Source organism: Trematomus bernacchii, unplaced genomic scaffold (genome assembly GCF_902827165.1).
Source record: "Trematomus bernacchii unplaced genomic scaffold, fTreBer1.1, whole genome shotgun sequence".
Taxonomy (NCBI): domain Eukaryota; kingdom Metazoa; phylum Chordata; class Actinopteri; order Perciformes; family Nototheniidae; genus Trematomus; species Trematomus bernacchii.
The window spans coordinates 10,854,299-10,880,007 of NW_022987714.1; the positions used below are offsets into that span (position 1 = coordinate 10,854,299).

General features: G+C 40.9%; 1 protein-coding gene across 1 annotated transcript in view; it reads left to right on the forward strand.

Moving 5' to 3' along the window:
• Positions 1-25,709, forward strand: part of srgap1a (SLIT-ROBO Rho GTPase activating protein 1a) — an 84,801-nt gene that overhangs the window by 27,086 nt on the left and 32,006 nt on the right. Inside the window, 7 exon segments of the mRNA XM_034141260.1 lie at positions 3,746-3,941; positions 9,807-9,969; positions 17,766-17,828; positions 21,864-22,043; positions 22,759-22,887; positions 24,418-24,639; positions 25,175-25,276. Of these exon segments, the coding sequence (XP_033997151.1) occupies positions 3,746-3,941; positions 9,807-9,969; positions 17,766-17,828; positions 21,864-22,043; positions 22,759-22,887; positions 24,418-24,639; positions 25,175-25,276 (1,055 nt within the window).

Genomic DNA, 25,709 nt, shown 5'->3' on the forward strand with positions numbered 1-25,709 from the left:
ACACAGGCTTCCACACGTGTTTACCATACAAATGACTTCAGAACGACAGGAATGCACCATGTAACAGTAGAGCAACGCTCACAATGACAGTAAAAATGATGTTTCTTTGAAAAAACGTAGGATTTAATTGGTTAAAGTGTCTGTTGTTGCTGTGAGTTCTGTAAGAAAGTAGTCCGACAGCTGATGATGCCTGCAGCAGGGGATGCAAATGAAGCATCCGTTTGATCATAGGGAGCTGTTTGGCTCTCCTGAACATATTCGTTTAAAATATGTGCCTTTTTACATGTGATAATGACTTTGTCCACACTTTTCTGGATAGTTCCACAGGAGCTTGGATCAGCCAATCTGCTTGCTTTATGTGCTTTTCCACATGACACACTGTTGAGATGTGGGAGGTGTATTTATGTATCGGATATTCTGTGACATACAGTTACCCATAACACCCTTTTGTCTTTGCAGGTTTACTTACTGTGGCCATGATCGAGTTTTGAGAATATTGTCACAGCTGAATTTTCTTGAACTAAATAGTTTTCACAACACATCCAAGTTTCAGGAAGCGGCAAACATGTAATTTCCTCTGACAGGTGGTCACATTTTAACATTAATTCCTACGCACTACAGCTTCAGTAGCCGGTGTCTGACTGGGAAAATGAATGATTTAATGAGTTTCCGTGCGCAGTCATGAATGTAATTGTGTTAAATGATCCAGTACACTCCTTTGTGTCAGTGCCATGGTAGCTTTGTTTTAATCCCCACATCCTCTGGAGATGGAGGCAATTGCAAGGTTTACCCATTCATCAAAAATGCCTGGTGGACTTTAATGCAGTCCTATTTAAAACCAACATCCTTCTCAGTGCTCATTGGTGGTCTCCAAGTTTTGGTGTTCTGGATGTTAAAGTTTTGAGTTCTTAATTGAAGTCAGGCTATTGCTATTCAAATCCCTTTGTCATTGTTAATGATGTCTTTAGTTCACTGTGTTTATGTTTAATTGCTGTGATAAGCATGTATTTTGATTGAGTATTGCTGAAATGCCTTCATTGTTTCTTTTTTCACTTAGACCCAGTTCCTTGTTTCTTTCGTAGTGTTTTATTTCATTGCGAGTGTCAAAAGGAAGGAGCTACTTGCAGTGCAAGAAATAATCAACAGCAGTCCCAATGTATATTGTTATTTATCAAGACCTTATACTGATGAATAGAGCAGAGCCTTTCCCATTATTTGGTTACTTCATTAAGGACGTGTGCCCATATAGCTCTCACCCCTCTTTGAGTGGAAGCTTTCTGATTGAGTCAGCAGTTGATTGGCCAGGAAAGAGCTTGACATACTGGACTATTGATGTCATCCCATAAAAGCTCTTAGGGAACTCTTGGCTTTTTCACAAAGGCATTTGTAGCTGTCTAATTGTTTCGTCAAATACTTATCATTGTTTCAGTCCACTTTACTTTAATATTAATGAGAGTATTCATTAAGCAGCAGGTTGGCTGGAGTATTGACCAAGCATGCGGTTTACAGTTGTCGTTCCCCTGGCTCTGGTTCAGTTTAGTTCAAATTAGGTTGACTACAAAATCTGAGGTTATCATATGTTTTCCTTTATCATTATAGCTCAAACAGAGATGTACACAGTCATCATACACCTGAAAAGAGATTACTAGCATTGCAATAACTTCAGTAAATCACAATTACAGAGACCCCTACACAGCAGCACAGACAGGAAGGAAAGGAGGAAACATTGCCCAAATTACAGTCTATTAGCCACGAAAACAAACAAATAATGTATGTGAGCAATTGAATCTCCCTGCCAGGGACTGAAAGACACTTTACTGGACAAAATGATGACAAACTAATAGCAAAACTGATACAAAAGCCACTTTCACACCAAGTACTTTGCCGTACTTAGTTCCCAGTACTTAGTCCCGCCAAATTCTTTAGTCCCGGAACTGTCCTAGTAAATCAAAATGGCTGCTTCACAGGGGCGTGGTTTGCAATTCGCCCAGCCACTCAAAAATTGAAACCTTTTTCTCCCCCTATCTGGGGATGAAAAAGTTCGCAAAAACTAGGTTCTAGTTCCAGATATTTTTGGTGTGAACGCAAAATCCCAAAAACTGAGCAACTGCACAGAGCATGTGTGTGAAGAAGCAGGAAATAAAAAGGAACGCACCTTGTGGTATAACCAGCAAGAGAGAAAGCCTTTGAGCTCCATACTGTTTCAGAAATAATCATTGATAATCCATGATATGGCGTTTCATCACCGCAGTATCTGCCGGTAGAATCTCCCGCATGAGCAAGCATAAGCTCCGCCCCTCTTTTTTAAAGCTTTATACATAAAATCAGCACTTTTAAAACAGGAAGTGAAATAGAGGGATATGAGGCATGGCTAGAATGGGTGATCTGTTTGGAATTTTGAGCAAAACACTCCATAGACATGTTTTTTATATATTTTTATATATCTGAGACCTATGCCATTGCCTAAAAATAGCACGATAGGTGACCTTTTAAGAAAGTGATCAATGCCTACAAAAACCAATACACGCATATCGGAATACTTTGTTGATGTTTGAATCTTTTCTGAAAGGTTGGCATACCCTCTATTGAGCACTGGACCTTTACATATCAGTATTTGCAATTGTATTACCACATCAACTGTAAGTGGGAACAATACAATGCACATTAAACTGTGCCCTGAAAAAATTCTCCTCATCAACTGATCTTATTACCGTTATTTTTAATATTTTGTCAGTGCGCCAAGGAACATTCAGTAAGACCTTGCAGGCTTCAACTTTTTTTATAATGGTGCATTGTCGTGTGAGTTGTACAAACCGTTTGTGAAGGCATGTTGCAGCCTTATTGTTCTTTAACTCTGGTATGAGGGATGGATCTGTGCCCTCTCTGTTGGTGGCTCTAAATCACCTCATTAATCTGCTTCCTCTGCTGAAGATGTCTGGCCCCAGCCGCCTTCCATTAGGAGGAATCCATTATACATGGTGGCCCTGGCCTGAGAGGACACACAGAGGAAACAATTTGTGTGTGTGTGTGTGTGTGTGTGTGTGTGTGTGTGTGTGTGTGTGTGTGTGTGTGTTGGTTCCCAGTTGTCATTGCAGGCTGTACATTTAAATGAGAGTCGCTCTGACAGGTGTGATTCCTCAGAAAGGACCTCAGAGGGTAATTTACCTGCACATACAACTTGTTTTAGTGAGGCCTGCTGTCACCCCTCTGCTTTCATAAGTGGCTTGGGATTTCATTCAAAGACACTGATGAGGATGTGTGTGTGTGTGTGTGTGTGTGTGTGTGTAATTCATCCTAAAGATATTCAGCCCTAATGAAACACCTGAGACCAGTTTTGCCATCCTCACATCTCTTAGCATTCAGACCCATAACGAACGGATAATAAGCTTCATCAGGCGGTTGTTTTTCACTGATCAGTGTATGCCGTGCTGTAATAGGCCTTTGCTGATTCTTTATCTTACATGTTTTGGTAGATTTCAGCTGCATAAGTTTGCATGCTTGTTAAATCTTATTTGAAAAGTAGTTTACCAAATATTACTGATGAAAGCAGCCAAATGTAAATGCTTCTAGTTTCTCCATGAGTTGTCCAAATGAAAACATGAAAGTCTTGCTCTTATATACAGCACCTATGATTGGTTTTAAAAAAAGGTTTCCAAGCAAAGCAAAGCTCTGTCGGAAAACACCATATTTCTAGTCTTCAGATTTTGGCTCCATCCTAATCTATTTGTTCTCTTGTTCTCCTCAGAGATCCGGGCTCAGTTGGTGGAGCAGCAGAAATGTCTGGACCAGCAGACGGAGATGCGGGTCCAGCTGCTGCAGGACCTGCAGGACTTCTTCAGGAAGAAGTCAGAGATTGAGATGGAGTACTCCAGAAACCTGGAGAAACTGGCCGAACGCTTCATGGCAAAGACTCGCAGCACCAAGGATCACCAGCAGTACAAGTGAGGAAACGCTGTCTTAGTGTTTGTTCTCAATTTGAGTCTGTCATCTGGGTTTATTTATGGGGCGCAGAATACACTTTGTGAGTCCAAATGATTGTCATTCTTAGCCCGCTTGCCTAATATCTAGAAGAAAAGCTGTTTTATTGTGGCGGCCAGATGGAAGTCGTACTGAATTTCATTTTGTAATGTTGATATCATCTCTTTTTTCTGATGGGATTATTATGCTGATGAGCTATATCAATCTTCATTATATATTCAAAGCAGGTCAAATGAGGATAGAAAATCAGTTCACCGGTGACACTTATTTTTAATCTAAACATGTTTTTTTTCCAAGCATATCCTCAGAAATTCTAGTGGCTTAATTCATAAATTAAATTCATAGTCCTATCTTTACCTCACCAAATACATTCTTGACAAAACTATTATATATTATGCAATAATTACATTACTGCCTGTTTCTATTTTTGTATCTATGATCTCTATTTTAAATATGTTTAAAGAATAACAAATTACGCAATTAAATATGTATATGTGAAGGGTTAATCTTTATTTTTCAAACATATTTGGGCCAATTATAAAAGGAAATGTTGTTTGGATAGCCCTCAAAACTTGTAAATAAAATAAATATGTGTCATTAAAGCAGGTACAAGAGAACTGGAAGAAGAAACTTAATATAGAATTTGATTTGTCTTCGTATTATACAGTTAACCTGGCTGAGGAACATGTAAAAAATCGAACGAATTGTGATTCTTCATCATGTTTACAGGAAGCTTGTCTCCCTGCCTCTCCACCTCTCTCCCTCTATCTTGTTACCGTGCATCACAGTTTGACTGGGAGCCTTTTTAAAGATCTTGACACAGTTAAGTCTGCTGTAGTTGTTGGCCTTATTACACTCTGCTCATGGAAAAAGCAGACATTAGCATATTGTTTGAACCCGCGGTGAGAACGGAAATAAAACCCATGTTTGTCTTCGCCGTCTGCAAATAGCGAGTGCTCTCTGTCTGAAGCTGCAATGGCTCTAGCAGCTGTGTGTGCCCATGTCTGACAGGCGACTCTGCTATGGCGCTCTGTGGTTTCATCGCGTGATGCACAGTCCGGTCACTTCATTCACAGGGTGAACGTTTGGCAAGTGCCTAGGAGCATATCTTTTAAGTAAATACAAGATGTCTGAATAAAATTAAAGACCTTCCTGTGGGTTTTAATCATTGAGCCTGTATTTTTGTATTCGCATAAACACTACACGTACAGTAAGGCTTTTATGCTCTCCACATTCTCTAGGTTGCTTTCATTGGACATACATGTGGTGTGAAAAAATGACTTTTCATTCCGTCTGTAGCATTAAGCCAATAGTCATTTGACAGGTCAGCTAGGCGGAGCTGCAAAATGCTTAAGTAGCATTAAAATGACCCCCTAGATCTGTGGGTAATTGGTCTATTCAAGCTGCATTCAAAAGGGGGCCACTGCTAAAGCTGTCAGTGGTGCTGCATGCGTTAATCGGGTTTACATAACTGATGTGGGGACAAGTTGACAAGATGGCATTCAAACAGTTAAGACTGCATTAATATACACAATGTGTTAACTTTAGTTTGTTGTTACACTGAAGCAAGTGGCAACCTCTGTTAGGGATGACTTCCCAACCAAAAGGATACTGGGTAAGCAGGTTGAAGCCACATTTCTGAAATCGTGATGATACTTTTATCACCACAGCAGGAACCATTTGAACTGTAGGTTTTGGAGCGCTCAAGATAACTGACTATAATATGACATCTTAAACAATACACAACCATACTGAAATCGACAGGAGGAAAGCTAGTTAGCTGTAGCCGTTAGCCGTAAGTAGCTGACAATGGAGGTACTATTGCACTTTTGAAGTTTTGGCACAGTAGGAGTTTTTCTTCCAGAGAGAGAAGTGTTGTTCAGAAGTTTCAGATGTTGTGCCAACTGTGGGAGGATGAAATGCCTCTGCTCACTTCTGCAGAGGCATACATCTTTCTTCTGCTAAAGTGCTCACTGTTGAGCTGTTGTTCTGCATACACATATTTTAATTTCATTTCATTGCACTTGTAAACAGAGAAATTAAGAGCGAATGAACACGCATATAAAAACAGAGTCCAATCCAGAGTGTTGGTCTGTGAAAATAGCTAACTGAAAAATAAATGTCCTTCTTTACAATAAATAGTATTTGTTTGTTTCTGAATGGTTGGTGTAGCTCCTCTAGGTTTTTATGATTGTAAAAATAATACATTACTGCCTGTCATTTTATTAAATGTCCTTGCAACACTAAGAAGCAGCTGCAGGTTTGCTTTACATGCTAAAAATCATAGTCTCCACATAGGTGTTAAAAAGCTTGTATAACACATGCTGTTCAACATGAATATAGTGTCAACATGTACACGTATGTTTGAGCTTATAGCTTCCAGTTGGTAAGGCAACGCTCCAGCAGAAAAGAGTATGATCGCTAGTGATTTTGGAAGAAATATCAATGGGTTAAAAATATAAATGGCTGTTAATGGCGGGAAATAAATTCTACTCTTCTCTCCTTTTTCCCTTTCTGTAAGAAAACAAAAACAACAGACCACGATTACTGTGTGCAGCCTAGAGCGGCAGTCTGTGGGAGAGCCATTCACTGCCCCGTCCATTAATGTTCCAATGGCTGTTTGCAGAACACACACACACACACACACACACACACACACACACACACACACACACACACACACACGAACAAGTATGGGCAAACATTCTCCTCTATCTTTCTCGCTTTTTTTAAAACACATGCCCATGCACACAGCCTGATACAGTATTATGCAAAGTTTGTTCAGGGAGGGACGTGGAGATGATGAGAAGGGAAATCATTGAATTATTTATAATGCAAAAGCCACAGCTGGGATCATCTTAAATAGGCAGCTTTTATCCAGAATGAAGTGTCTGGTTAAGGGACTTCCTCTCTTTGTCTGAGGATAAAAAGAAGGTGTAGAACATGCTGCGGCTGCATACTTCTTCAGACGGTTCCATCCGCCGCCTATTCAGCTTGAGATGCAAAGAATAAAGTCGGACAAAGTTTATCATTTGTTATCTACAGGACGGTTTGTTCTGTAGATAACTAGACTTTTTAATTAGGCTGTTGCGCCCTGTTGCATGCTTCTTCAAATTCAAACTCCACCCTTCTTTTTCATGATAGCCTTGTTCCAATTCGGACTTACAGTGATCATTCTGGTGAAGCCAGTCACTGTGCTGCAGTATGAAAGCTGCCGCTGCAGTTCATTAATGAAAGATGTTATCAGTTTGGCACTGGAGGACTTTGCCATTTTCCGTCTGATGTTGATATGGGCTCCTGTTTCAATACCCTGCATACTGAAGTGGTAATGATCCCTCATTGTCGGCGTCCTGCTACTGTATGAGGGTTTGTTGATGTTCACTCTGGGACTCCTGGACTTAGACTGCATGAATAGACAGAACCCACATTACCACACGTTGATAGTAGCCAGTGAGTTGCTAATGAGCTTTTTTTTTTTATACTCACACCCCCCCCTCCCTGCCTGTCCTGGACATTAGTTTCCACTTCCTTACCTGTGTTGCAGGCCTTCTGGGGCACGCCTATCTGTCTGTGTTTGTCTGACCCACTTCCTCCCCTGGCTGAGGGGGAAACGATGACATTGAGAGATTTTCCTGCCATTATGTAGAGTAAGCAACCCGAGAGGTCATTTTGTCGCCACAGCCCGTGTCAGTCCCCTCCCCTTTTTTCTGTCCTCTCTTCATTACAGAAGTTTCATTTAGTAAATCAGCCCAATAACACGCATACAACTTTGACAACTGTTGATGTATTTGTGGGAGGGCTTTGGTATTTCAAAGTCCTCCCCTAGAGTTCAGTTGGCTAACTGCTCTGTGTGGCAGATTTTTGTTTTGTTTAATCGTTTGAAATGACTTGTAAAGGAATAGTGCTATAATTGGTTTAATGTCTAATGTGTGCATGTATTGTTGATGAGGAATCCTGCTGTGCTTTGAGCTATAAGGTTGGATAAAGCAAAGTAAAGAAGGCAATTCAAGTACTGACTAAAAGTCCTCTAGCTAAACCTGCCATTACTTGAGCGGTTTTACATCCCATTATCTTCATATTATCTATATTTCTCCACAACATGTTCACAGATGGATCGTGAGATAGCTATGCTTGGAGGTTGTTTCATTAACTTTTGTAGGGGCTCATGCTGTGCGATGTCCAGCTTCATCTCAGTGGCCACTTGGACATTATGCCTCCTCTGCACACGCAAAAGTGAGCATGAATTATTAAAGAGCGTACACATGCACACACACGTGCTGTCCTCGTGTATCTAGATTGGCAGTATTGCACTCTGCTGATACATAATGCAGAAAGGATTTATGGTAATTGCTCTTTGACAGCGTGTGAGTGTGTGTGCGATGCAGTGTCCGGCGGTTTTGCTGCTAGCTCTGGGACGGCTACATTTATTTTTCTCTTTTTCTAGCTCTCTCTTACTTTGCACATGTCCTTTAGCCCAGGCATGTGGCATCAATACACCACTCATCGTTTAACTGAATCTCTTATTTTCTTTCACTGTGCTCTCGGATGTTTTCCATGTCAGCGTGTTTGGCTCTGCCTTTATCAAATGAAGTTTGCTTCCTGTTTTCGCAGAGACTCGGGAAACATTTCAGCTGGTTGGAATGTTTGTGTGAGTTATTAATTTAGGGAAATGCTTTGTTTTCTGCTCTTGCAGCAGATGTTGAGCCAGAGGTGGATGCTAGTTCAAGGCTAGGTCACCTAACGGTAAGTGCAGAGTTTCACCTGTTGTGATGACAAGTGCTAGCTGTCTAACAAACTGACACCGTGACTGGAGAGCAGAGGCGAGTCTACATATGGTTCCTGCCATGCTTGACCCCCAGACCCAACCTTAGAATCTACACATTCATATTCTGTGCTGCTGTTAGCAGGGAGGAGGAATGTTACAGGTTAACCCAGAGGAAGTCAGCCTGCAGGCCAGTGCTTATGCAGGGCCCCTGCCTGCTCTGGCCTGGACAATGTCCTACAGTTAGCGTGGAAGCAGCCGGCACACAGCACAGGAAACAGCTCTCAGCCTCCACTATTTCACTCTTTTCTTCACTCAAGATCACAATCTTTTCCCTTTGCTGTGACTTCTCTTTCCTCGCTTGTCTGTCTTCTGCTGTCACAGTTCATGCGTGTTTCTACTTTTCAACTTCACTTAAAATACATACTGGCTTCTTCAACGTCACTCCACTAAGTGTATTTAAAGCCTGTGGCGCACTCTTCCCTGGTTTGTATGAAGTCGGCTTGGCTAAGAGCATTGGGAGAGCTCTGCCCTAGAAATGTCACAGATACAAAGTGTTTCCAGCTCAACTGGGTAGTCCGTGTCACAGGGAGCTTTATTAGGCCCGGAACCAGCAGTATATGGGACATTTAACCCCAAGGGAGACCTGTGACGCATCTCCCTTCTGCTTTTGTACCAGATCCGGGTGAGAACTAGTCGAGGAACTGCCACTGTCTGCTTGTTAAAATGACAAATATTGTCTAAAGAAATTGGGGCTGAGACATTGACATCGATACAGACACACAGGAAAATGTTGAAATGCACTGATACAAACTATAAACACACACAATTGATATTGCTTTGGATTTCAGTCTATGAACCCATGTGTTAATTAATGCTCTACACGTGTGACCTAACAAACGGGAACATGCTGAGTCATCAAAGCATTCCATATAAACAATTCTTCCATACATCCTTCCTTTTCCTATTTTGTAACATGTATTAAATGACACCAGGATATTACTTTTCCACATGTGTTATTTTAGACAGCTGATCTGACACTCGACTGTTTCCCTGGTTTATTCAGGAAAGACCAGAACCTGCTGTCCCCGGTCAACTGTTGGTACCTGCTGCTGAACCAGGTGAGGAGGGAGAGTAAGGACCACGCCACGCTGAGCGACATCTACCTCAACAACGTCATCATGAGGTTCATGCAGATCAGCGAGGACTCCACACGGCTACTCAAGAAGGTGAGGACAACACTTCGGCTTTGATCACACTATTGCTAAACAGGATTGTCTGGAAACTTCTAAATAGGGTGCTTTTGGTCACATTTGGTCATACAATTCATGAAAAATATCTTCTCAATCTGACATGTTTTGATCTTGTTGTGTCAATTTAGGTTTGATGTAATCTTTACGTTTTTTTCTTCCAAAATGGTCGAACATATAGAGTTGTTTTTGTGGTACCCATATAGAGGGTTTTAGATGTATAGGTTGAAAGGGAATCCCAAATATGTAACAGACTGAAAAGAAATGGGACTATATTTGGAATGAAATAGCTGACAAAAACCATTTTGCACAGAAAGAAATTGGAAAGAAAATACAGCACCTTCTTTGTACCAAGTTTAATGTTACTGTGGTTACTTTGTTCACATATTGGAACACGTTCTGATTGAATGTGTTCAAACGTAGCCTGCTGCCCTCATGTACGTCTCACTCACCATTTTCCTGGCACTTGTATGCCCCTTAGGCCTCCTTTCGCTTCATTCTTCCCTCACTCGTTCTTATTCATTTTTGTTGTACTTTCTACTGTACTGATGTTTGATTTCTACTAGAAGAGGTCAGATGTGATACTCCTTTGATCAACAAAACAAAAGTTGGACCCCACCGCTAACACAGTCCAGATTTTTCACGGCGGTCAGACGGGGCAGCTGTGTCTCCAGTCACTCATGTGACATAAACACTCTTTCACTTTCAATTAACGTATTCATTTGACAGTAGAGTATATATAGTTGCATGACAGGAAACTAACAGTATATAATAATAATCTCTGCGTTTGATGGGATGAAAGTCAGGCTCCTGTGGTGGAGTTTTGTGAATTAGAGTAATGCGGGGGAGCCTCGGTCACCACAGTTTCAGATCAGTATGCCTCCACTCCCCCCGTCTGAGGGACTGTGGCTTCATGGCTGAAACTGGGCCTCTGCTGCCTTTTTTCACCACAAAGACGACAACTCCCTAGAAGATTATGAGCTCCTATGCTGCAGGAGTCACATGAACTCACCACAGGCCAAAATTACAAAGTGGCCTCTCTTCAGAGGAGTGCCTTTGTGTCAGTTAAAGCTTGTGCGACTTTTCTCTACCTCTGTTCCCACTCTTTCTTTCTTTTTTCTGTATTTGTTGCTCCACTTTACAGAAAAACCTGACCATGTATCCTCCAGATAAAAAAAAAAAGTGAGGCTCCTTTTTGGTTCTTGAAGTTATTAACATCCCTTGATGTTAGTGGTTTGATCTGATTGTAAGGGGGCGTGGTCTTTGCATACTCAAACATACCCCCAACACACAAACAGGAAGCTACAGCAGTCATTTCCTTTTGATAGTGTTTAAATGCTTATGAGGCAAAATTTGAAACAGACAGTCATTTTTCAGAAGCTACAATTGTTGCCTCCCCCGACTCAAAACACTTTGATGATTATAATGGTATCCTGCTTTCAAAACGTCCTCACAATCATCAGGGCCAAGTAGGAAACCTTCTATACGATAATCTTCATAAAAAAATCAGCAGCTCTTTAATTTGAACTCTTCCATGATTTGTGACCTAATGACTCCAAATAAAGGCAGGATTGTATCCCTACACTGGACAAGTATCAACCTCTTCATATGATTTAAGTGCTTTTTCTACTATATTCATGTCTGCGTCATTATTGCTGTGGAATATCCAAAGTCTAACCACTTTGTATGATAGCTGTCCCTTTTAAAGTTTGTAATGCAGTTTCCCAGTGGATCCAGGTGACATTGTGCAGACTGATGGGAGGTTCCGTTTCTTTAGAGACCCGAGACACGGCTCGCCCTCTAATTAAAGCTTCCCTGAGCCTTTGATCTCAGCAGAGCTTCACTAACTAGACACAAACAACGGAGAAGTCTCCCATGTTACGTGGCCTCACTCACAGCTCAGAGGAGACAGCTGTACTGTTGTCATCCTTCCAGCACATCAAAGACCCGTGCTTTTATTTTCTTGTATGTTCAGGTTGCATGCTGAGAGCAACAGCGGAGAACGACCTCAGAGTAGCCCCGGCGTCTTCGTCAACATCCTCTGGTTAACCCGTTTGGCATTTGTTTCTTCAGTGCTGCATTGCGGGTCACTTTATAAAAATAAGCCACAGCCAGAAAATCTTTTAGAAACATCCTCTTTTTGTTTGACTACATGAGTGAAATATTGGACCTCTCTTCTTTTATGCTTGTGTAGGTCTTCTCACATGTATTCAGTTTCCATTATTCATACAACCATCTCTTTATTTTACTCTGCCCTGTTTTATTTAGTGGCTACACGGTGGAGATCCTGAAGCCTGAGCCAGTCTTGAACTTTTTCTCAGGCAAAGCATGTGCTGGAAAGTGTTTATCTCACAATAAGCCTTATAAGCCACTGGTGTAAATGATAAAGTTAATGTTTGAATTCCATTTAGCAGCTTAGTTTCAGGCGTCCTTGAAATGTCATGCTGACTCACTGCTACAATGTCATTGTGTATGGGGCACTTGAATGAAACAAGCCTTTGCTAATGTCAGTGGCGAGCCGTGACTTTTATACCTGGGCCCTCGGAGAAAAAAATAAGAGTTATTACGTCACAGCGTATACTTCAGCGGAATATCAAAACGCATCAATGACAGCGACCCTCTACCACATAAAACAACACCATTTATATAAACACCTATCATGACAGGGCACCCACAGCCAACTAACAATTACAAATGAATTAAGTCGGCACGGCGGCCCACATTGAAAATGACTTAGGCCTAGTTTTGATGATCAAATCACTTAAACACAAAGTCCATCCTCCCGTCCTTTTGGATGAAGCACTTGATGGCGGGTCATGCAGATGATCCTTTGCCACTCCAGTTTATCATTGTAACTCAATCTTGAAAATGACTCGGTTAATAATTTGGCAACGATGTCATCACTATCACTGACATGAGCCATCATGAACAAACTTATGCTAATCATAAATCTATCGATTAGATTTATGATTAGAAAATTATAAAAGTAGGGTAGACGTGTCAATGGTCAATTGTACTGTCATTTGACATTACTCTCTCGTTGAGTTACTATAGCGGGCCCTCTGTAAATTTACAGCAGGACCACCAATCAGCTCCTATCTTCACCTCAGCTCGCAGAGATGGCTAAAGGAGCTTCTTTCATTTAACCCTTCACATTCAAACAGAAACTGAACAGGCAGATTCGAAGGATTTATTTCTTTGGAAATGTTATTTTAAATACAATTAAATCAAGTTATTTTGGTAAAACTAATGAAATATAAATATAACTAAAAAAATATTTAAAAATAATATATTTAAAAAAATGTTTTTTTAATGTTTTCAAATATTATTTTTTAGAATATCTTAGGCACTCAGAGAGGGCCTAGAGGGCCCTGACGTTCACACATTAAGCCTACTTCAACATTGTGAAAAATACGCGAGGAGCTAATCAAAATTAATAACATGTCTGTGCTTTGAGTGCAGAGCTGTAGTCAGGATGTGGTTTGTCCATCTTCAAACCTAGATTAGGACTAGGTGTGGAGGAAACCGCTAGCTTAGCCCTGTCAAAAGTGAAACAATATGCCTACCAACACCTCAACTATCACTAGTATACTTTTTAGTTTAACCTGTACATGAACATAGAGGTAAGAACGTCAGTCTCTGGTTTTACAGGGAGTTAGAGGAGCCAGTACAGTAGTGTGCAAATCCTCCCAAAGTGTTTTTCTCACAGTTTGGGCTGGCAGGTTTTGTGCCCTTTTTGTCTAAACCAAAACCTGCTTAATGACTGAATCTGGCAACCTTTGCTATAGCAAAAGATTATTCAGAGAATGGTTGACAGAAGAATAAACGGTGTAACTCGACCTAAAACATAAACAACTCTTTTTCACTTATTTGTTCAAGCGTGGTTCAAATAAAATATATCTAGTTAAAATATCAGAAATAGCCATGCTAATCTATATGCTGAACTAAGGACTAACGCTCTGTCAGCAATGCATTGACATGGGACTAATGTTGATCTATGTATCTCACTCTTGTAATTAACGTTCCCCAACTATCATTTCGTTTAAAATGAAAGGATTTATATAATTTGGTAAAGGCTGTTTTATCCAACGACTGTGTCTTCGTGACAAGGCACTCGTAGCTTTCCTAACACACGTGCACAGGCCCAGCCCGCAGGGTATAAGAAGGCAATCTCTATACCATGATTAATGTCAGTGGCAATATGAAACCCACCACTCCCCAAAGGCTGACTTGGTTTCTCCTCTCTGGGTTTTTTTCATCTTTCGAATGTGGTTGGAATACAGATGGTATGATCTTTTTTAATGAATTAGGGGGGTTTCCAATCGGGTCTAACTGAGATTCTTTTAAAATGAAAGAGGGTAAGTTTTGCAAATTAAATAAAAAACATCAGTTGCACAACACAGCGTTTAGTGAACAGCGCTTATTGCTTGTAATTTGAAGTACACTGTGTGTGTGTGTGTGTGTGTGTGTGTGTGTGTGTGTGTGTGTGTGTGTGTGTGTGTGTGTGTGTGTGTGTGTGTGTGTGTGTGTGTGTGTGTGTGTGTGTGTGTGTAGTGTTGTGTGTGTGGTGTGTGTGTGTGTGTTGTGTGTGTGTGTGGTGTGTGTGTGTGTGTGTGTGTGTGTGTGTGTGTGGTGTGTTGTGTGTGTTGTGTGTGTGTGTGTGTGTAGGGTTGTGTGTGTGTTTGTGTGTGTGTGTTGTGTGTGTGTGTGTTGTTGTGTGTGTGTGTGTGTGTGTGTGGTGTTTGTTTGTGTGTGGTGTGTGTGTGTGTGTGTTTGCATTTAGCAACACTTTAAAAGAGTTAATTTCACAGAGTTCTTCAAATAATTATGTTAGTTGTAGGTTTTCCGGGGAAGGCGCGCTGAATGTAATGCCCTTTTACTTTTATCTCGTTCTTTACACACACACAGATATAGATACACACTCACAGCTCATGTGATCCTTGAGAGGGCTTTTCATTGAGCTCTGGATCACTTCCCAGCCTTCTGAATGAAGAGCTGACGAGTGTTGGATGTGACAGATAGTCAAAGGTTCTGTCCTCTAAACTGAAGATTGCTAATGGGTTTTCCCACAGGAGAAGGCCTGTGTCTTTACGATCCTTCATGATATGTAAGGCCTTTTTGTTAAACTGTCATGTTTTGTGAGATACAATTATGGATCTAGTATTAAATCAACGCATAGATCATCCTCTTAATAACCAAAGATTTAAGACATGTTTCGTAGCTGGCTTATCTACACGCTGTTCTCCAACATGCCTGAGTTTGACTCTTGCCAAGTGCTGGTGTTCCTAAAGCTCTGATTATCCCAGCTTACACACAGTTTACACTCAGGTTAAGTAAGAATCAGGGAAGTGACAGAAAGGTGGTGTTTGGGAAGAAGTTGCCAATCAACCAGGAGAACCAGCATTACGCTCTAATTTAAGTCGCCATCATGGCATCCTGTAACTAAGTGTAATCCTCTTTGCTGTCTATTCGTATTCTGGTACATCATGGATCTTAACCTGTACTTGTGAAGAACGAGAGTGAGAGTTTGTATTAGTGTTACTGTGCATTAGAACAAACATGCTTGTGAAGTCCCCTGGATCAATAAGGTGTGTGACCTCAATAGGGCTTCTTACTTGTTGCCAACACCCACATGAGGCAAGACGTGTGCAAGGTCCCATAATGTGTGTGACTCCTCTTATCTCAAGTCAGGAAATCCAATACATGGTTCAGTGCAGTGCGTAGGATATTATTGCCATGAACAACGGCATGTGCAATGCATGCAGTGTTGTTTGTTTCAGCTTACCTATATGTATGCATTGAGCCCTGCAGCTAATAACAGCAGATTGAGTGCTCATACATTTGATGATAAAAAAGAAAAAGAAAAAACCTTTGGAAAAGTTTCCATTAATGATCTAGAGTGCATATGTTACACTGTTCAACAATTCATTGTTAAACCTAACAATTAACTTTGTACACTGTAAAGATATTTTCTCCAACTTGCCCTTAGGTTCAAGTTACTTTTAGGTTCAGTATTTTTCTCAAGATGCATTGTGCGCTACTGTAACGTTACCCAGGTGTGTGTGTGTTCCTCATTACACATTAGAAAAGTCAACATTTAAAACGTTTTAACCTGCATTTCTTATGGAGGTCTACTAGCTTGCACTCTTCTTTCTTGCCTTCTTTACTGCATTCCTTCAATTTCTTCTGTATTGCGTTCCCTGCCTGTTTTGCACATAAGGAAAACAACTACCCCCTCATAAAACAATCTATGTATAGCACTACTTTTGGACAGAAACTCCACAGTACATATTTTAAATGATTTATTGCAGTTGTAGCTATAGTTTTAATTTAATTCACACCGAAGTACTTTTCCCAGGAATAGTTCCGATAGTTCCTGGGATTTTGCGTTCACACCAAAAAGATCTGGAACTAGAACTTTTTTTCACGAACCTTTTCACCCCTTTTCAGTCCCTGCTAGAGAGGTGGTACTTTCTTGGGGAGAAAAATGTTCCAATTTCTGATTGGCTGGGGGAATTGCAAACCACGCCCCGTAAAACTCAGAAAGGTTTTGTGAAGCCGCCATTTTATTTGCTCGCATTAGCATTATTAGCATTAGCCCAGCGCACCAACGGAGAGAGACTATCTTATGGCAACACAAAATAAAACGTGGGAACGGTGGAGTGATGAGGAGGTGTCTGCGCTTCTGGCGATTTACCCGGGACTTCGGGTGGCAGTATACGCCGTGAAGTTGTTTGCGGCCTGCCAGTAAACCCAAAGCAGAAAAAGAAGAAGTGACGTCAGCGGCTTCATTTGCGTAATCCTCCCTCAGGGACTTTACTAGATAGTTCAGGAATTAAAGAGTTCCGGGAACTATTCCTGGGAAAGTACTTGGTGTGAAAGCGCCTATTGCCCTCTAAAAAAGCACTGCACTCCATTCTTGATCAGAAGTACATCACCACTCTATCCCACTACACCCGCTGGTTCAATACCTTCACAGAACCCTCTTTCCGCCTTTTGCTGAGAGAGGCTCCCAAAATGAGATTTGTCTAGGGATAATTGGGTTAAAGAAAGACCTGGAGTGCTGGGCGGAGGCTGTAACATTATCCAGGTAGCAGAGCGTAGTATCAACTGTAGTAGAGATCAAACATTTCATTGTCATGACTCACAGAATCTGAGTCAGTGTGAAGGAAATATGGGAGCTCTACTGTCAAATTAATAGTGAAAGCCCCTCTAAATCCATCACAGCAATACTGTTAAACTGTATCCGGCAACCGTGAGGTGCATTAATGTGGGCGTGTGTGTGTGTGTGTGTGTGTGATAGTATTACTGAGTCAGCCTTGTGGTGTGGCTGATTGAGTTAACATATTTGGGAAAAATCTTTTACATTGAGGCGTAGGAGCCAGATAATGTGTTGAGCATGTGGAGGGTGAAACCAGAGCCGTGTTTGACGATTAGAGTGGAAAGGCTGCCGTGACACTGATACTGCTATCACTCAGAAACCCTGTATTTGACACAGGGTTATAAATCCACTGCTCTGTTTTTTATTTGTACCATGCAAACCACGGGTCAATGTCTGGTCATTGTCCGCCATTCGTATAAAATATACAGTAAACAGTCTGGTCAAGTTTCAGTTTTATAAAGCTTGTGTTTATAATGGAAAATCACAAATGGCTTGAATTGGGTATACTCTTTAATTTATCTTTGAGATAACTTATTTTGTGTATTTAATTGTTTCAATTTACTGATTTGTTGTAATTAGTCTCATTGATTGTTCTTCTGTGTTCCCTTTTCAGAGCAAGGAAATAGCCTTTCAGCTCCAGGAAGACTTAATGAAGGTCCTTAATGAGCTATACACAGTAAGTAGTAATGACTCACCTTCTTTTCTTTCTTTTACTAATTCAAGTACATTAGTCTCTGCTGTGGTGGAGACTGGTTTATAGCATTGAGTTGTTGGAGATGTTGAAGGAATAACAAATTAAACATTCAACTAAATATGCACCTATCAACTTCTCTGTCTAATCTCTTTTTCAACACAAAACTGAAACGCAACCTCTCTTACCCAAATGACCTGGATATTCAAACTGCGAAGGTTCAGCATCATGTTTGCTTGACTCCTTAGTTTTCATATTCTCTGTTTTATTGGCTTTTATCAGATTGGTTTGCTTGCTCTTCAAAACAAATGCATGGGAAGCCACACCAGGTGGTTGGAGCCAGATAACAACTTGTGGATACATATTGCTTTCTTTAAATAAAAAAAAGAAATTACTTTTGGCAATGATGCCTTCATTCAAAAGTTGACGGAGACAGATAGGAGGCCTTAGAGTGAGGGAGAGATTACATGCATCAAAGTCCTCAGTGGGAATCAAATCAGGAATGTTGTGATTACATGGTATTTTCAGAAACACAAAACGGTAAACATAGCTTTGGCTACAGACCTTTGAACCCAGAGGTTGCATTTTCTCAGGGGGATTAGTAGCATTTTAACCGACCATAACACTTTAGCGTTAAATCATCTGCATTGCTGCTGCCCAGTTTCTATGGAGGCGTTTCATCTCTTCTGTTCAAAGTTGCTATGACCTTGGCAGGGAAAAGTTTTTAAATCATGAATCAATAGCTAATTCCTCTGCCTTAATCGCTCCAGTCAGCCCTGCTAGCCTATTTGCCTTGTTTATTGCCTCACAAATGTTGTTTGACCATCAGATGCTTGTGTATTCTTAGAAAGGGCGACTGGAATTAAATGAAAACCATGTTGTTTTTATATGATTGCTTTATAGTGTTTATAGTGTGATATAGTCTACCCTAAGTATTGTTGGGCAAGCTTCTTTGAAATCACTGCTTTGCAAGCTACCAATTACTTCACACAAGAACTACAGCAAAACTAAGTTTTTGAGAAATGGTCACTGGTCATTCATGAACCAAAATGCTGCCACAGTCAAATGTCTTTACATTTTCACTCTCTTAGACCATTTGACTGGCTCAAAAAGTGATCCTGACTATTTGAATCGTAAATGGCAATGTCATTAACTACTAGCAAGCTTCTGCGATATGTAGTTAAACTACTTGTTTAAATACATTATTTGCAGGTCACTCACAGGCATCGACAATTACAAACTTGACATCATAGAAATACATAACATATGAGAGAAACACATATAATTCTACCATTCTGTAAATCTGTGGTCTTGTGTAATCAATCAATCATTGTGTCATTCCTTCCCATTGATCAACAACTTTATATTGATCATATACCTGGGTTGTACACAGATAGAGGTACTAGTCGATGCAGTTGTTGCTGGTTCCCAAGAGATGGAGTGAAAAGCAGCTCGGTTGGCTTCACAGTCTACAGTTCCTCACTACAGAGGATTATGGGCATGCTGCTCCAAACACAACAAACGTGTATCTCCAAACTCAATATGTGTCACTTTCACCATGCTCCACACTCCAGATATGACCTGGTTTAGCCCCTATGGGAAAGCACACACACGTACAAAAATATTCTCAAACACACAGTAGCTATTGCATCAGACAGCCGCACTCCCAATGTCGAACCCCGCCAATGAAATAACAGGTCTGCTCCATCTCTAAATATGTCCCTCTAAAAAGAAACACCAAAGTAAACACAGCAGCGGCAGACTCCAGACCAGTAAGTGAGGAGTACAGGGCCCAAGGTCAGTCAGCCATCTCTAAACTGGTTCCAGTTAGGCCAAACCAAACCGGAGCCAGAGCGCTCCACACAAATCTCGCTTTGCTTCGTTGTTCCACTCGTACAGAAATATCTCAGCTTGGGGGAAAGATGTTTGGATTTTGAGATGGGTGGGACTCTTTTTGTATTGACGTTGAGGTTTTTTGCAGACGAGTGTATTGCGTACACAGGTTTGTTAGAGTTGGTTCACTTCAGGTTAAACCACAGGTGCTCTATATCGCCGCCTTCTCCTGGGAGTTTGAATGTATTTTTAGCCTGTTTTTTGTTCAGTATGCAGCTTTTCAGAAGATTCATTGTTTGGAGAAGTTTGACCAGATGTAAGCGGTTCACAAAATATAGTTCATTTGCTGTAGTTGAACACACTTTATTCCAAAATGGGGCTGCAACTAACAACAACATCTACCCTAGTTTCTCTAAGTCCAATGTGATACCTTTAAACGTTATCTATTGTCAGTACAATATCCAAAGATGTTCAGTTTTAAATAAACGAAAGGTGGAAAGCTGGAAAATCTCAATATATGAGGCTCAAAAACTGCTCTTATTGCCACGGCACAAAATATGACTTTCTTTATCAAAATGGTCGGTGATAACTTTCCTTTCAATAATTGATAAGTTGACTAATATATTTGAAAGAGAATATAAGATAAATATAATATTTGACAGTTTATATGTTTTTAATGTTTGGATAATTATAATTAAAACTTTAAAGATAATTCTTTCAAATAAAGTAAAGTCTTTCCCTTCTCCTTCTCTCCACTCCTACACCCATGAGATGTTGTGAGCAGTGCACCTGCTTTTAGGCTTTTTATACTGATATACCCAACACCAGAATGTGGTTTGGGAAATTAATAAAGGGGTGGGACTTTACTAGGGCCCATACAATTATTTTACATACAAATTAGTTATAATAATGTAAATGCCCATTGATTGGAGTTCACCGCTCTTGCTGATGACTCCATGTTATCGTCAAAGGATTACGTTTTTCTCCCACAGCAAGTGATTCATCAGCTCCGTCCTTCGAGCCCCCTCATGTGTCACTCCTCCTGACGATGGTAGCCAGTGCTAATGAGACTATTATACCCGCTTGCTCTCTTCAAGAACTCATTGTTAGTGTTTTATGGTTAACCTGCTACTCTACGATTGAGTCACCCTCCAATGGGTTCATGGAGTGTGTATGAGTAACGCTCGCACTCCAACTTACTCTGAAGAGGATGACTCAGACTTTAGGAAGTAGTTCTTATCAGTTGTTCATTATCAAACTGAAGCTTTCCTCTAGTACGTGACGACACAAGGGGTGGAAGAATTCAACTTATATTTCAGTATAGCATTACATAGATCTCTATAAGGAAATATTTAAGAGCCATATCCTACATGCTAAACAGATATACATTTTGGAACTAGCGAGGTATAACTTTGTTCATGTTTTAAAACAAAATAGAGCTTCAAAGATACGCCAACCCCTTTATAACCTCAACCAGAGTGAAACCCAGATGCAGGAAAACTCAGATCAAGGAAGGCCCTATGTTAGATTTAGCTGCAGTGATTTGTGGTGGTTGTGGTCAAATGAGGGGCCTCATATACAAAGTCTTGAGAGAATCTGTCTTTGGTTTGTTGGTTTACGGAGAGACAGACTGCCAGCTGTGAGATGAGCTGATGAATGACAGGGTCCAAGGATGGAAACCTTAGTTGTGGGTTATAAGAGGTCAGTCTCCTCTATGAAGATGGATTACTGTGACCTTTGACCTCACCATAACATAACACGTTTTCAGGATCTTGCCCTTTGCCAATCTTAAGAAGTGCTGCATTACCTCTTTTCACCCTCTGTCAGAAACCAGAGCCCAGTCTGCTCTGAATGGTTAGCTGGCTGGCTCTTTTGTGATTGATCAACAGCTTAGAGATGTCCCGCCCCTTATTCCGTCACGTACAATGTGTTTGAAGGCTAGCCAATAGAAAGTGTACATATTGATTTCACTATGTCACTGAAGAAAAAAAAGGAGTCCAATGGAGGAGTTTTAGGCAGGGTGGGGGGAGTGTGGGAAACCCCCCCCCTCGAGGAAACGTTGGGATTTTAGCCTCTGCAGACCATTTACATGCACATAACACTACAGGAAAAGGGGAAACCAAAAAGCATAATAGGGCCTCTTTAATAACTGTTTTGCAGCTTATTGACACTTTTGTTTGTCTCCAGGTGATGAAGACGTACCACATGTACCACACAGAGAGCATCAGCGCCGAGAGTAAGCTGAAGGAGGCCGAGAAGCAGGAGGAGAAGCAGATCGGCAGGGGAGAACCCGTCTTCAGCATCCGAATGGAGGACAAATACCAGAGGCGCAGCTCTGTGAAGAAGATCGAGAAGATGAAAGAGAAGGTACGATTACAGCACTTAGCGATCTAATCACATTTGTGACTATTGCTTTTAAACTCCATTAGTAGTAACAGCATTCCCTGTTTTATTTAAGTAGTTCAAACACAACTAAAATATCTGATTAGGAAATTTGCCTCATCAGGGACACAGCATGTTTTTTTTACTCAGACCTGATCTGAGAAAAGCAAAACAGACTGAGAGCGTTTTCGCGACCAAAGAGCGGGCTCCGTTTTCCCAGAACACGCCTGCTTTCTATTTCATCTCTGCGACTGATATTCCAATGGCCTTTTAAGGGTGGCTCTTCCTGGAATGCATTCGGGAAGTGTTAAAAACATGGACGCTTTGGAAGTGTGAGTCAGGAACATTGGTCAGAAGATGGTGACTAACTAACGGACTTGTATTTGTCTGGTAGAGAGGAAGTGTATGATAAAAACAGATGGCTCCTGGAGGTTGAAGTGAAGGACACGGGCTGTTTTTAGTTTATGCCTCTTTCCGTGCTCGTTCCTTTTTTTGTGCTATTTTTATCATAATTGTACAAATTCCTACTGTAATGTTTATTAAAGCTGTTGTTTTGCCGTTAATCCGGTCTCAGCTCTTAGAGGAATACATGAAAGCACAGGCACTTTGTCAGAAAGGCAATTCTCGACTCATTAAATCCATCCTCTCTCCTTCGCTTTGTTGTCTGTTTCTCATTCTCTTCCTCTAATTCTCTCATCAGCGTCAAGCCAAGTACTCCGAGAACAAGCTGAAGTCGATCAAAGCGCGCAACGAGTACCTGCTGACTCTGGAAGCGTCAAACTCCTCCGTCTTCAAATACTACATCCATGACTTGTCGGACTTAATTGATGTAAGTATAAAACCACATGCCTCTATCAGCCCTGTTCGAGACGGCTTCATCTTCTTTGTCTCCATTGATGCTGGGAACATTTTGCTGAGGACTTTCTCACATAAACAGAACACCTTGCAGCCACATCAGGAAGATGTTATTATGCTTCTTTATGCTCTTCACACAGAAGACCCGTTGCTATTCAGGGTTTCTTCTTTCACAGACTCTTAGAAGAGATTTCAATCTTGATCAGAGGAGAGGCTGATGACTTAAGCAGGCGGTTCTGATATAACAATGATCTCAGGACAGCAGACTGTGGGATGGAAATTACAGTTCAGGGCTGAATTAAAGCAGCTTATTACTTTTGTGATGAAAAATATTCTTTCCTCACTTCCTTCTATTCCTGTCATTATTGAAAACCCACATATTATATTAAGTTCTACTCTGTTTTCCTGATATTCTGACATTTCCACATCTTTCAGACATTTTCTTTTGTCATCTTCAGCTGTGGGTCATCACTCCATTTACTTGAGAATCACGTCTCCCTAGGCTTTCTTTTATGCAATCTGTTTGTTTGACCTTTTTGTTACCGTAGCAATATACATGGCTTATTTGTATATAGCTTACCTGTGTTATTATTGTTATTTTGTTAGAGAAATAAACTTACTTTGCTATTTCCTGTGGCCTTTCTAAGGAAATGGGTGGAGGCCAGGTTTTTAGCCAGGGTTTTTGGGTTTAATATCCAAGACGAGAGAAGAGGAATGCAACCTCTCTTCAGCCACATGCTGTGTGCTGAAATTACCCCTCTGCCTGCTTTGCTCAAAAGCCTTCACATCGCACCAGGGTGTGTGTGTGTGTGTGTTACTGTGTGTGGGATGCGCTCTGCATGAGCTGTAGGAGCACGCTCGCACACATTTGTTTATTGATGAAGTGGACTTTTTATCGTCGATTGCATTTGCCTATCACTCAAGCCATGTTAAATTTCTCTTATGTAAATGTGCGTGTGTGTTTTTGTGGTTGCCTGAGGCTTGTGTGTCTTCCTAGGAGAGACCTTGGCCAAGGTTTTAGTTATTAAATATCAGCATACTTTCCTGGAGGAAACATTTAATAATATTGAGGAAAAGTTGTGTAACACAAAGGCAACACTGCTGACTGTTTATAAGAGACTGTTGGCTTATTTAAAAGTATATTTAATTTGTAGTCTGTTTAGCCTTCCAGTCTGAGACTTAATTCTTAGAAAGTGTTTTGTATGACCACATTAAGTTATGTTGTTTTTCAAACTAAATGTACTCAAGTTGTGGATTCCTGTGAAATCTTAATGTTTTCCTATGTGATATTTAATATATATTTTGGGTTTTGGACAGTGGATAAGACAAACCAAGCCGTTTGAAAATGTAAACATAGGCTTTATGAGGTTGTGATTTTCACTTTTCTTACAATTTATTACAAGGAAAACAGGAATTGTTGGTTGCTGCAGCTCTTGTATGGTATTAGTGTGTTTATTATGAGACCTGTAGTATCACGTTGACCCTGTTCTCCCCTCTCCTCCAGTGCTGTGATTTGGGGTACCACGCCAGTCTGAACCGGGCCCTGCGGACCTACCTGTCAGCCGAATACAACCTGGAGACGTCCCGGCACGAGGGTCTGGACATCATAGAGAACGCCGTGGACAGTCTGGACCCCCGGAGTGACCGACAGAGGTTCATGGAGATGTACCCTACGGCCTTCTGCCCACCGACAAAATTTGAGTTCCAGCCTCATATGGGAGACGAGGTACATAGATTGGTCAACAATAGCAGCTGATATGAAAAACTGAACTGAAAAACTGCATTTATACAAATGTTTTCAAAAGTTTTGTTTCCAAATCATCCACTTTTTGAGCTGCAGTGCACATATACTGAACGACATGGTTTGGATTTTATTATAAAAAGGTCTCAGACTTAATGAGGTCTGATTTCAGTGGCTTAAGTGCAGCGTTTTACTGCGTCTGAGCGGCTGGATCAGGTTTTTATGGGGCACAGAATATGACAAATCATGTGTTAATTCTCCCCCTGCAGTCATGAGGCTCAACATGTGTTTGGAGTTTTACTGTTTGGCTGGCACTGCGGACGCTGATATCATGTCTGTTTACACTCTGTTGTTGTCTGCATTCAGTTGTGAGACGTCACTGTGGTTTGCTCTGCAATTGAAGAAGAATTTGAGTGCCTGCATCTTGTTTAAAACAGAGGACACGTCGCTTGCCTTTTATTTCAGAGGGTTGTCACTTGAAATCCTAATTCCTGACAATGTGTTTCCTTTTTTCCCCCAGGTGTGTCAGATCTCAGTGCAGCCACCGGTGAACGGAGAGCTCATCCTGAGGTTCCAGCAGCTTCAGTCCCGCTTGGCAACTCTGAATATTGAGAACGAAGAGGTAAAGCAATACAAATAAATAAAATCATTACACGTATGTTTTTATTTTTGATCCGTGAGGTTTTTCTGTCCAACATGTCAAAACTCTTCTCCCCTGTCCCGGCGTTGTTTCCTGCTAGAGATGCGTACGTTTCTCCATGTTGCCGTTTGTTGGTTTTAAGAAGCTGACAGCTGCAGAGCTTTAAAGATACCAAAGTTAACTTTAGCCAGAAGTCGTCCAAGGTGAGACAGAAAATAGTTGCTGATGATCTCTGAAGAATCTTAATGTTTTTTGGGTACACAGACACACACAGTGTTTTTCCTGTCTCTCATGCCCTGCAGGTAGCCATCAAACCTCTCTGTGAAGCCTCCTTTTTGCTCCCACTGGTAGATTTAACTTTTTTTCATTTCATTTTCACTGTCTTACGCTGCTCTGTTTTGACATTGAAGGTGAA